This window comes from Humulus lupulus, chromosome 8 (assembly GCF_963169125.1).
Source record: "Humulus lupulus chromosome 8, drHumLupu1.1, whole genome shotgun sequence".
In the NCBI taxonomy this organism is placed as follows: domain Eukaryota; kingdom Viridiplantae; phylum Streptophyta; class Magnoliopsida; order Rosales; family Cannabaceae; genus Humulus; species Humulus lupulus.
This window is the reverse complement of record NC_084800.1, coordinates 22,171,051-22,184,622: the sequence shown is the minus strand read 5'-3', so window position 1 is coordinate 22,184,622 and position 13,572 is coordinate 22,171,051. Positions and strand designations below refer to the sequence as shown.

Sequence of the window (13,572 nt, the reverse complement as noted above, 5' to 3'; positions counted from 1 at the left end):
TATAATTGTTTGTTTATGTATAGATCCTTAGGCCAGGATCTAACTGCCGTGTCCAATAAAAAGTTTTATTATAATTAAGTTGCATCATGGTTTATGAATACTATTCAATTCAAAACTTGGAATAGCCAACAATTTTGAAATAAACGATTGCTCATGTCCTCTCTGCGACGGCGCCAATTAGGATATATTTTTGTCATCAATTAATTATTAGCTACCCGTAGAAGAATATGACCAAAAAGTCAATGAATAAACCTTATAAATACATTATGAAATAATAGTAAATCTCATTGGGAACTTTTTTTTTTCTTTTGACTTTTGAGAAGGAGAAGAAAGAAAATGGGTGTAAAATCACTAGTACAAAAGCTGCCTACTATCAATCTGTCAATGGAAAATTTGAAATCAGGTACAAGCTCATATTTAGCTACATGCAACGAAGTTCGTCGGGCACTAGAAGATTATGGGTGTTTTGTGGTGCATTATGAGGAAGTTTCACCAGAACTTCACGAATCACTCTTTAGTGAATCTAAAGAACTCTTTGATTTACCAACTGATGTCAAGATGAAAAACATTTCAGATAAGCCTTACTTTGGTTACGTTGGAAACCACCCTTTAATTCCTCCTAACCATGAAAGCATAGGCATTTCAAATTCTACAACTTTAGAAGGTGTCCAGAGTTTCACAAATCTCATGTGGCCTTCCACAGGAAATGACAAATTTTGGTAATATGTAGAATTAACTACATATATGTATATGATTATTTGTTTGATTGAATTATTATGCTATATAAATATACATATATATAACTTTGAGTTAATTGGTACAAGTAGTGAAACTATGGTCTCGTACGCGAGGAGGGTTTCGGAGTTGGAAAAATATGTGAAGAGAATGGTGTTTGATAGTTATGGAGTGGCAGAGAAGCACTACGATTCGCACGTGGATTCGACCACTTTCTTATTGAGGCTAATCAAATATAAATCACCCGAGGAGATAAACAAAGTAGAGGTCGGTTGTGATCCTCACACAGACAAGACGTTCATAACAATACTTCATCAAGACGAGGTTAATGGCTTGGAAATTCTATCCAAGGATGGTGACCATTGGATTGGATTTGAAGCATCGCCTTCTTCCTTCCTTGTTATGGCAGGAGATGCTTTTTTGGTGAGTCAAATTTACTTTCAATATTTGGTCAATTATTACCATTTTTCTCATACAAATTAATCAATAATATGGTTAATGGCAGGCATGGAGCAATGGAAGGATACACTCTGCTCAGCATCGAGTAGTGATGAGTGGGACAAAACCGAGATACTCGACGGGGCTATTTTCGTACCATGAAGGAGTTATAGAGATTCCTGATGAGCTTATTGATCAGCAACATCCTTTGCAATTTAAGCCTTTTAGCCATTATGGATTACTTAAATACTTTAGTTCCGCTCCAACTTCTGAGTCTTCTTCCAAGGCCTACTGTGGTGTTTGATCATTATATATATGCATGTGATATATATAAATATATATATATATATATATATTGTCTCTTTAAATAAGAAAACTGATTTCGTCCTGAGCGCAGTTAATTATTAATCCAAATCTGATATCAACCGTTTTACATAGTGGTGTGCATCCCATATCCAATCCAACATTTTTGTACTAACTCAATCCAATCCAATTCATTTAGTAATTGGATAAGTTCAGTCTTTTATTTGCAAGGGAACCTAACATGTATATATATATATATTTTAAAACTTTGTTGGAACTTTATTTTTAATACAAACTTAATAATATACAAAAAAAATATATTTGTAAACTAAACAACATCATTCATTTAGATTCAAACTACATAAAGTTACCAACCTCACAAGTTTAATCGAACTAAAAAGCTTGAAGTAGTATTGAAAATGAGAGAGAAGGATAATAGATGTGTATTTTTAATGTTTCACTACAAGAATTAAGGCTATTAGCGACGGGATGGCCTGCCGCTAATAAGTGTTGGATCCGCCGCTAATGACCCGCCGCAAAATATTTGTCGCTAATAATGATTATTAGCGGCGGGCTAACACACACCCGCCGCTGATAACATATTATGAGCGGCGGATCCCGCTGCTAATACCTGTGTCAGATGCGACATTATTAGCCGCGGGGTCCGCCGCTAACAATGTTTTTATTATTTAATTTAAAAATAATTTTAAATAAATTAATGTTTATTAAATTTAATTATTTTTAAAAATAATTCATAATAAAATTTAACAAAATAACCAATTAATTAATTTAAACATAACTAAAATTAAAATTAATGTGAATAGTTTTAATGTTTATCAAACTAGCCAATATCGCTATTGTCATTAAAAATAAATACAGTATTAATTTAATAAAAATACATAAACTAATAACTAAATAAAATCATTAAGGTTAATATTGTAATTATCCTCATCTTCAACATTTTGGTGTGGTTGTGGCAGTGAGGGAGACGGCTGTGGCTGTGGCGATGAAGGAATATAAGGCTGCTGTGAAGATCGTCCAAGTGTGAGGTCCCCAAACTGATCTCAAGGTTGTGGCTACGACCCGCCCCCAAACTCACCATATCTAACATATGGCTGCTGCGACGAACCTCCAACCTCCCCATTCCTAACATTAGGTAGCGGATGCTGTATCGATCCTCCTTGAAAATCGGTAAAGCTAAAATATAGTGGAGGAGACTGGGAAGAGCGTCCAACATGTATTGGTTTTGATACTGAGGAGGTTTTTGCGACGACACATGTGGCAGATACGGTGGAGGACGCTGGTACTGCTGCTGTGGCAGATACTGTGAAGGAGACTGGTACTGCTGCTATGTCGATGTATGAAGGTTAGGATGGGCGGTGTAACTCTGAGAAGGCGTACCACCTTCAGATTGTGGTGGCAAATACCTTTGCAGAAAACTGTCAAACCGTGGATCATACAGATTACTGGGTTGCTCAGGTACCACCTTCTGAATCGTCTCACGCATTGCATTCATCATCAGAGCCATAGTAGTCATATCTTCATTAGGCATAGGAGCAGTATTTGCTTGGGACTGCCTTTGATCTGTAGAGTTGGAGGTTGTCTTTCTTGCCTTCCATTTAACCCTATAACCCGCTCCTCTTTGGTAGTTAGATCTCCCCCCGAGTACTTTACGTATTGATCGACCGGGGACGAATCAACACAAGATACATTAAGAGATCCCTCACTCTGTTGTTGAGTCTGCCTATCAAGCTGTGACCTCTGAACCTCTGCCGCCATTTTTTCTTGTATAAAGATAACATTATAAACAAAAATTAGAAACAAGAAAACAATACTATTCACTTACATAATCTTGTTGAGCTGCCTCATTCACAAAAGATTTTGTCGATGTTTTCATATGAGCATCCCTCCAAGTATCAACAACATGTGCATCTGGGTTCTCCTATACAAATGTAAACAAAATGTTTTAGAATGTGTTATTTTATAAAATTAAATTAACTTTTTCACTTACATATTCGTGATGCTTAGCTGCCAACGATTTTGTGCCTTGTGTTGTTACATACTTCATTTTTTTTTCTGTTTGCTTGGTTTTTAGCGGAACGAGCCAAAAATCTTTCGCTCAAAAACAACTCACAAATATTCTTCCATGTCTCCTTAGTGCAATGGTCAGGTGGCTTAGAGAGGATATTCTCCCAATCTTCTGGTCCAACATAATAATTTTTGAAGTATTTATGTTTATTGTTCTTTCTCTCGCGATATCTTTCGTCCATCTCCTTATAGACAGTTGCCAGAACAGAGTCATGTTGTGGATGACCGTCTATATTATAGTAATACTGCATTAAGAAAAAAATAGATGACTTTGTAAATAATGGAAATAAATAATGAAAAGTATAAGATTTGTAATTTTTTACCATCACACGATCAAGCACTTGATCCTTAAACTGTTGAGGTAAATCAGCAAAATCCAAGTAATGTCCCGGACACAAAATGGTAACTAGAGTGCCCAACATGCGAATAAAATCTTGATCCTCCTGCCCAACGACTTTGTTCGTCACAGGATCAAGCTCTAGATCCAATAGTTTACCGACTTTTTTCCTTCATTCTTCAAGAAAATTATTACTAGCAAGGCCACGACCCTTTTTTCTCGTCGGCGAAGCTTTAAAATTTATTAACAATAACCAGTATTAGTATTGTTGCTATATTTCTCTAACAATATAATTTCCAAAAATAATTTTGATATGAAATATTTAACCTGACTCGCAAGATGATGGTACCCTAGAAGGATATGGCGGGTCTCGACCCCCACCTTCTCCGCCATGATAGGTTGCTATATCAGTTGACATTATACTTCAGTTTAAAATTTATTAGTTAGTAATTAGCATTAAATTCTCGAAACAACCGAGCGATGATCCATGTTAGTGAAGGCTCGGGAGACACTAGATCGGTCAGTATGTGTGACCAGGGACGCAGAAATACTGGAAATCGAAGGGATCACCCAGATTTACGAGAACACCTGAACCATAACCAGGGTAATGATAACCCCTCGAATCTAAATCTGAGGGATCATCTCAACGGACGCAATAACCCTATGCGGAGGTGTGAAACTGGGGTTGTGATCAACAATAACCAGTTTCAAGTCAGACCCCCCGTGGATCCAGTCCAAGACAGGATTGAACAACTGGAAAGATCATTCAGGCTCTTACAGAATGAACGAGGTCTGGATCGGGATGAAGAATTTGATGAAGAATTCGACGAAGAACTCGAGCCCTTCGCCCCCCATATTTCCAGCACCGCATTTCCTTAGGGATTCTGAATTCTTCATGTCCCACCATTTGATGGGAATTCCGATCCATACAGTCATTTGAGTACGTTCAATATAATCATGCGAGCGAGTAATGTGGGCTACGAGCTCAGATGCATGTTGTTTCTTGCATCGCTCACAGGGCGAGCAAAAAACTGGTTTGAGAAGTATAAGAGACATTCGATCGCTTCTTGGGATCAATTGTCTAGAGATTTCAAAAAGCAATTCAAATCCATGGTCGGAATTAGTCCCGAGACGTCTGCCTTGGCCAATGTCCGATAGCAGCCGAATGAAACATTGAAAAGTTACCTAACAAGGTTTAATTTGGAGGTCGCCCGAGCTCTTGATGTAGACAATAGTGGCCATTTAATGGCTGTCTGAGCCGGAGCAATTCCTGGAAGTCCTCTCTGAGAGGACATGCAGAGGAAGACCGTAAGGTCCTTAACCGAGTTCAATCGACGAGCTCAGAGGTTTGTTAATGTGGAAGAGGCGAGGTCAGCATTGAATATGACCTCTCAGCCCATAACTACTACAACAAACGCAAACTATGCTTTGACCTCGGCGGATCCTACGACCTCAAAACCCCCTGGGGACAACCCTTCTAAAAGGAAGAAGAATGAAAGGAATAATCTAGAGGTGGAAGGGGGAAAGAAGAAGAAATAGGAAAGATATTTCTCCGTATACAAAGTGTATACCGAGCTCAATGAGTCTCGGGAGAATATTTACTTGGCTAATGAAAACCAGGTCCCTTTAAGATGTCCAGACCCCATGAGAAACCTAAAAGCGAAAAGAGACTCTAACAAATACTGCAGATTCCATAGAGATATCAGACATACAACCGATGAATGTAGGCAATTAAAAGATGAGATCGAAGGCCTGATTTCGAGAGGATATTTTAGGCAATATATTAGAAATCAAAACCCTAATCAGGCTTCTACCGGCCAAAGGACAGCAGCAGCACCACCTGCCCAGAACAACAACTCCCGAGCAAGGGAGGATGAACGACCCCCTCCAATTGATGGAGAAGACGTCTTAACCATCTCGGGGGGACCACATATTGCAGGATCGGGCAGGAACGCCCAGAAACGATATGTGAATGAGCTGAAAATAGGTAACGGGTCTCCTTACGAACCTGAGCCTAGAGCTCCAAAACAGCAAAAGGTTGAATCTCAACCCATAACATTTATTGAGGACGATGCGTCTCATGTACAATTCCCTCACAACGACTCGCTGGTCATCACCCTTCAGCTCGCGAATAAGATGGTACACAGAGTCCTGACTGATAACGGGAGCTCAGTAAATATCCTTTATAAGGCCACCTTAGAAAAGATGGGACTCGCGCTTCGCGACCTAAAGGCCTGTGCAACGATGTTGTACGGTTTTTCAGGAGAAGGGATTGCCTGTGTGGGATCCATTGAACTCCCCATAACCTTGGGAGACTTCCCAGTCTCGACAACCAAGATGATGGATTTTGTAGTAGTGGATCTTCCATCAGCCTACAATGTACTGCTCGGGAGACCCGCCCTAGTAAGGCTGGGGGCAGTATCGTCTGTTAGGCAGCTGACCAACAAGTTCCCGACTTCTAGTGGCATCGGGACGCTAAAAGGAAACCAGCTCGTGGGAAGGGAATGTTACAACATTTCTGTTAGAGGAAAAAAATATACAAGTGCACAAACACTTGTCATAATTCAGAATAAGGATGGGACAGTCTTCGAGATAGACGAAGAAATTGATCCAAGGGTAGAGGAAAGAGCCGATCTCGAGCCATTAGAAGAGCTCAAAGAGGTCAAGCTCAAAGAAGTAGACCCCTCAAAAACAGTAAAGGTAGGGAAACGCCTTCCAGAAGAAACCAAATAGCAATTAATTTGCTTTTTGAAAAAGAACCAGGATGTTTTCGCGTGGTCACATTCGGACATGGTAGGAATAAGCCCGAATATGATAAGCCACGTTCTTAATATTGACAAGAGCTTCCCCCCGAAGCAGCAAAAACGAAGACTCCTGGACGATGACAGAAAGAAAGCCCTGAAAGAAAGGTCGACAAGTTAAAGGCAAATCGATTTATACGAGATGCCTTCTACCCGGAGTGGGTCGCTAACCCAGTGCTAGTCCCGAAACCTAACGGAACATGGAGAACCTGCATTGATTACTCGAACCTCAATAAAGCATGTCCTAAGGACTGTTTCCCCCTACCTCGGATCGACCAGCTCGTAGATGCCACAGCTGGGCATGGACTTATGTCGTTCATGGACGCCTATTCTGGATATAACCAGATTTCCATGCATGCCCTGGACCAAGAACATACGAGTTTTGTAACAGACAAAGGGTTGTATTGCTACAATGTCATGTCCTTCGGGCTCAAGAATGTTGGAGCCACATACCAACGGCTCGTAAATATGATGTTCTCTGAGCAGATAGGAAATCACATGGAAGTTTATGTTGATGATATGTTGGTCAAATCAAAACATAACAATAACCATGTGGACGACCTCGAAGAATGCTTCGCTGTACTTCATAAATACAACATGAAGCTCAACCTCCAGAAATGCTCCTTTGGAGTATCGTCGAGAAAGTTCCTCGGTTTCATCATAAACGCAAGGGGAATAGAGGCTAATCCTGACAAGATCCAGGCGTTAATTGGCATGCCTTCACCTCGAAAGCATAAAGACATCCAGAGTTTGACTGGGCGGATGGCAGCATTAAGTAGGTTTATCTCGAAATCTACAGACCGTTGTCTACCATTTTTTAATATTTTGAGAGGGGGCAAAAAGTTCGAGTGGTCAGAGGAATGTGAGCTAGCATTCCAAGAGCTCAAGAAGCACCTCGCGAAACCTCCTATCTTGTCGAAACCTATCACAGGAGAAATTTTATGTCTATATCTCGCTACAACCAAACATGCCATCAGCGCTGTGCTCGTCCGAGAGGACCAGAAGGTGCAAAAGCCAGTATATTATGTCAGCAAAAGGTTACTGGGGGCAGAATCGAGATACCCCTTAATGAAGAAATTGGCTCTCAACCTAATTCACTCGCCTCGAAAGTTCCGACCTTACTTTCAAGCACACCCCATCTATGTGCTGACAGACCAACCACTACGACAAGTCTTATCAAAGCCAGAGGCCTTTGGCTGATTATTAAAATGGGCTATTAAGCTCGGACAATTCAAGATCACTTATCATCCGAGGACAACCATTAGAGGACAGGCCCTGGCAGACTTCATAGTGGAATGCACCAGAGTGACTGACGACGAAGTTATATCCCCAGCCCGCGAGCTGTGGAAACTTTATGTCGATGGGTCTTCCAACGAAAATGGATCGGGGGCAGGAATAATAATGATCACCCCAAATGGGAGTCGATTTCACTCTGCTTTGAGATTTGACTTCGAAGCGTCAAATAACGAGGCTGAATACGAAGCTCTACTGGCAGGACTTCGAATAGCCAAGGAACTTAAAGCTAAGGCGATACATTGCTACAGTGAATCTCAGTTGGTGGTCAACCAAATCTTAGGGGAATACCAGGCTCATGGGACAAGAATGGCTGCATATCTGGAAAAAGCAAAAGCAGCACTCGAACATTTCGAGTTTTACACGATAGAGCAGGTACCCCGAGAGCGAAATTCGAATGGCACCAGGTTTGGCTCAGCCTAGGGTTGAGCGCAGATGGGAATTTCTCTGTGGAAGATTCCAGGAGTATTACCATCCAGTTTTTGAGGGAGGCCTAGATCCATTTAGAGCTGAGCAATGGATGGGCATGATCAGTTCCATTCTTGACAATATGGGTCTGGTAGGTCACGATTGGGTGATCTGTGCGATATTTGTATTGCGGGATGATGCTCAAACGTGGTGGGAAGTGATACCCCAGACACAGGACACAGCTGTGATGGATTGGAAAGAATTTAGGCAGCTGTTTAATGAAAAGTATTACTGTGATGTAGCTAAGACTGCCAAGATGAATGAGTTTCTGAATCTCGTTCAAGGAAAAGCATCAGTATTCGAGTATGTTAACAGATTTAATGGGTTGACCAAGTTTGCTTTAGACATGATACCCATAGATGTAGCTCGGAAGGAAAGGTTTGTTCAAGGATTGAATCCTGGAATAGCTCAGGGCATTAAAGTTGCCCCAGTGCATGAAGTCTCAACCTATGCTCAGGTGGTAGAGAAGGCTCTTGCTGTTGAGAGCATCAGAGATGAGAAAAAGAGTGCCACAGAGCATGGAGCTCAGATAGTGGTATCTCCATTTAGTGGAGCAAGCAAGAAGAAAAGCTGGAAGCCTTACCCAGAGTGCGCTCGGTACAAGAGGCATCATTTGGGAGAATGCCGACCAAGGTCATGTTTTGCTTGTGGCATGGTTGGGCATTTTAAAAATGATTGCCCAAGGCTAAGAGAGCTTGAGCAAAAGAGGATAGACAGCTCGACTCCAGCTCGAGTGTTTATCCCGAGGCGGTCAGAGTCTGGGACTGAGACTAGCTCCTCGGGAGTGGCAGGTTAGTTTTCTAGTTCTGAGTTTTGAGTTATGCTGATTGGTTTCGGTGCCATGCTGTTCCTTTGTTTGTTGCATATAGAGAGGCATAAAGTTGATATGATGATCACATGGTCATGTTTTGATGGGAAGATGATACTGTATTGGTGACTTAAGAAATAAGTTGGGTTATGGAAATGACTCATCAGTGATTTTGATAAAGCTGGTTTCGACTGGCAATGCTAAATGGTAAGGAAAGAATATCATCTCTTGGGCTTGAGAGCTAGAGTTTTATGGCGGGGAAATGCATAGAACTTCTAGCTAGTGTGATGGATACCACTTAGATTGTGCCAGTGGGATCAGGACAGGCTGGACTAGTCTGTGAGTTCCTGGATGTGTTTCCATGGGATTCGTCAGGGTTTTTGTAACATGAAGAGATAGAATGGTGGTTTGATTAGTGCCAGGGATAGAGTTGGATTGAAGGCACTGTATTGAATGACTCAGTAGGTTTGTAAGAACTCGAGGCTTAGGTATTGAATGAGATGGAATTCTCAAAAGTTGATATTTGATCTGGTTAGTACCAGTTAGGGACCAAGGGAAAAGAATATGCAAAAGGTTGTGTTTTTATTAGATAAAAGCACTAGGAAGTGCTGGATTATATTTTGAGAATTTGTTTAATGCTAAGTGTTTATGGATCAGATGAACAGAGCATTCAAGGGATTATTTGAATGGGGAGTTGTGATCGTCTTGGACGATGGTATTGTGTTGTATTCTCTGTGGAAAAATTTGCTAAGGTAAAGGGACACCTTAGAAGGTAGGAGTGTCCTTGGATGGGCATGGTATTATATGTGTTTTGTGGAAAGAGTTTTGAGTCTATTTACAGATCAGAATCAATTGACAGGTTGTTATGACACCTCGGTGATACAGAGAAATGATTGATTATGTAACATGTTGGTTAAAAGAAAAGACGACTAAGTGAACCACAGATAGAAAAGTTGAGTGGGAAGTTTTAGCTGGATTAGCTAAGGGTGATACAGTGTCAGGTATGAATCTATTGTGATATAAGGATCGGATTTGGGATCCGATGGACACTGGGATTAAATGGGAGATTCTAGATGAATCTCGTGTTACTCTCTTATTCTCTTCATTCAGGCATCATGTCAGTATACCAAAGTATGAAAGCTTTATGGTGATGGCCTGAGATGGAGAGGGGCATAATGGAATGCGTGATAAAGTTCTTAACCAGTTAGCAGATCAAGACAAGGTATCAGGAATCTGTAAGGTCATTGCAACCTTTGAGTATTGTATAATGGAAATAAGAAAGCATCGCGGTGGGGCTACCCAGGAAAGTGGGTCAGTGTAACGCCCTGGTTACCCCAGAGCAGTTACGGTGAACGGTGAACCGGAAATTTGACCCACTACCCAAGTCCTTTGGTTAAAAACGTGATCTAAGTGTTGTTATCAGGTTAAGGTGTAAAACCAGTAAAAAGGAAAGGGTACATTTCATTAAGTAAATAAACTGCTCATGAGCCTTTCAAAATGTTTACAAGTAGTTCGTAGTACAAAAGAGTCGCTACAGTTCCAAATTTACAAACTCCGCCGGCCTAAGCGGCAAAAATAGGGTAAACCCCTAGTCCCTCTGAGAACTCCTTGACCGTGGCGGTCAAGCGGCTCTGTATGTACACAACGTCGCCCAAGCTCTCCACTCAGGGCTGGTTAAGCTTTTCCTTTCCTTTACCTGCACCACAAAGCACCCATGAGCCAAGGCCCAGCAAGAAAACACAAATAAAACATGATATAATATCAACAACGATCATAGTAATCATCCAGGACCATCAGCCCAACAGATAGGTGACAATAGCCAACAGTCACAATAACGAGCAGCGCTCCCTCTAGCCATGTGACGATAGGGTCACCAGGGCTTAACTGATAAGTGATCCTTTCATAAATTGATCAGGATAGTTGTATGGTGATTAGTCACCAACATAACCTTCCTCACGACTCTGGAGTCGTAACTATGGACAACGTCCCTTAGCCACGTGACTAACGGTCACCGGGGTCGTATACCTTAGCTATAGACATCTGGTCGTAGACCAGGCAAGCGCTTATAAGTTCTTCGACCTTAGGATCGGTCCCGCATCAATGCCATAAAGCCACTCAATGCGTGATCATTGACTTTGGAGTCGGTCCCTGACTAGTCAGTCTCTTAACCAGGTAATCAGCATTCATTAGCATTTAATATACAACCCACGTTCACATATATCAACCAACATGCCTCAATATCAAACCATGCATGTCATATACCTGTACAGGGTGCAACTGTATCCATACACTGTTTTCTTACCTCAAGTTCGAGCGAGAAGTATGATAAAGACGACCCCTGAGAACGATCGGTCTTTTAGTTCCTTAGCGGTTACCTAATCACAACCAATTATAACCTCCATTAATGAGAATACACAATAATAGGGTCTTAACCTAAGCACCACCCTCAAGACCTCGAAACATGCCCACACGGTGAGTAGATTCGATCACGGGCCTTAAGGATTGAAACCCCAAGTCAAAAACCCTTAAAAACACTCAAAACGGGGTTTGGAAGGAACAGGGTAGTGCTACAGCGCTCAACCCCTAGTGCCACAGCGCTCTACTCAGAACCTCCCAAGCGCCAGAAAGCCTCCTGAGGAGCGCTATAGCGCCCTAGGGTGGGCGCTGTAGCGCTACCTCTAGGCCCAAACACCCCTGAACCGACCTTCTTCAACCTCTTCAATTCTAACTCGATTCCCAAGCTTCCAAAGCCTATTCTTGATGCCAAATAAACCCAAAAACCATCCTAACACACCCCCAAACATCACAAGCATGGGAACCCTAGCCAAAACTCCCAACAAAAACCATGAATTCATCCTAGTAATCTCAGCTGCAAAACAAACCAAAACAAAGCAAACCAGAGAAAACCATGGTTAAAAACTTACCCAAAGCTTGGCTTATGATGGTCTTCAATGGTGGAACACACTCCCAAACTCCCAAGGCTTGCTTCCCAAGCTTGAATCCCCAACATTGGTTCAAAAACCACAAAGAACAGTGAGGAGGAGAAGGTACGGGAGAACTCTAAAGCATACTCTGTTTTTCCATCTTTTCCTTCAGCCATCAAGGGTTATATCTATCCTAGGGGTGAAATGTCCATTTTACCCCTAGGTCAAATAAGACTTTCTAAAGGCTCCCAAGGGCATTTTTGGTACTTTCCTCCTAATTTGTTAATCATAATTAACGCTCTCCAATTCCCGCTATTCTCAATGTTCTCAAATACCAATAATTCACATCCCGTTACCCTTTGTCTCCCGGTAACGTTCTAACCCTCAAAATCACCCTGAGACTCAATCCAAGTCCCGACACTTAAACCTGTTGTGACTAAACTGCTAATCAATATTCTACGATCGTCTCATGTCGAACAGCTCGAACAAACCCACATCATAATGTGGTCTCAACATATAACATCGACATGCATACAATTAACATTATATTATAATATAATTCTCATAAACATGCATAAACACATTAAATGATGTAATTAAGCAGTTATGGCCCTCCCGGCCTACAAATCCAGCCGCTAAACCACATTAGGGAATCCGGGGCATTACAGTTAGCATGATTGATTTGGGCTATTGTGGACCAGTGTTGTGAGTAAGTTTATTTTTGTCTGTAGGAATGAGTAACACAGTGGACTAGTATTCAGATCTCTATGTGAAAGGGATGGTGTGCCTTCTTGAGAATTAAAGGTCTATCTTATCAGATGAAGAATTTATTGTTACTTCCAGGTTATGGAAGGGTGAGGGGAAGACGATGAATATACAGATGGAATTTAGTACAGTTCATTGTTCTCAGGCTGATCATAATCAGAGGGAGAATTGTCCAGAGTTGAAAAGGTACCTTATAAGATAGGGTATGGTAGAACATGTTCGTCACCCTTTCATTGGAGTGAGATGGGTGAGATGTTATATCTGGGTCATGAGATGGTTAAGGGGACGATTGAGATTATTAGAGGTTAGAGCTTGGATGCTCACTTCTCAGATTAAGTAGAAAAGTGTTACTGAATTGAAAAGCAGGAACATGGAGTTCAATGTAGGAGGTTGTGTCTTCCTAAGGAATCACCATGGAAATGGGTGATGAGTAAAGGCAAGTTGAGCCTAGATTAGTATGACAGTTTGAGTCCTGAATAGGACTGGTCAGATTACCTTATGTTGGGCCATAGTTTTAGTTCTGACGGTTGTACATTGTGTTATGTATTTCCATGCAGTGGACATGGGTTGAAAGAACTCATGAGTTGAGTTATGAGAATCTGGGAACTAAAG

The 13,572-nt window shown here is 41.4% G+C and overlaps 1 protein-coding gene across 1 annotated transcript; it reads left to right on the top strand.

Annotated features, from left to right (window-relative positions):
- Nucleotides 1-333: 333 nt before the first annotated feature.
- Nucleotides 334-1,546, top strand: LOC133793564 (probable 2-oxoglutarate-dependent dioxygenase AOP1). The gene is made up of 3 exons (XM_062230886.1): nucleotides 334-719; nucleotides 828-1,158; nucleotides 1,241-1,546. The coding sequence occupies exons 1-3, from the start codon at nucleotides 337-339 to the stop codon at nucleotides 1,475-1,477; spliced, it is 951 nt and encodes a 316-aa protein (XP_062086870.1). The 5' UTR covers nucleotides 334-336; the 3' UTR covers nucleotides 1,478-1,546.
- The last annotated feature ends 12,026 nt before the right edge of the window (nucleotides 1,547-13,572 follow it).

What these genes read in the sequence shown, in the direction of transcription:
- LOC133793564 (XM_062230886.1), top strand. Translation starts at nt 337, where the DNA reads ATGGGTGTAAAATCACTAGTACAAAAGCTGCCTACTATCAATCTGTCA. An exon ending in ACAGGAAATGACAAATTTTG is followed by an intron (nt 720 to 827) that starts GTAATATGTAGA and finishes TGGTACAAGTAG; the next exon opens with TGAAACTATGGTCTCGTACG. An exon ending in TGGCAGGAGATGCTTTTTTG is followed by an intron (nt 1,159 to 1,240) that starts GTGAGTCAAATT and finishes GGTTAATGGCAG; the next exon opens with GCATGGAGCAATGGAAGGAT.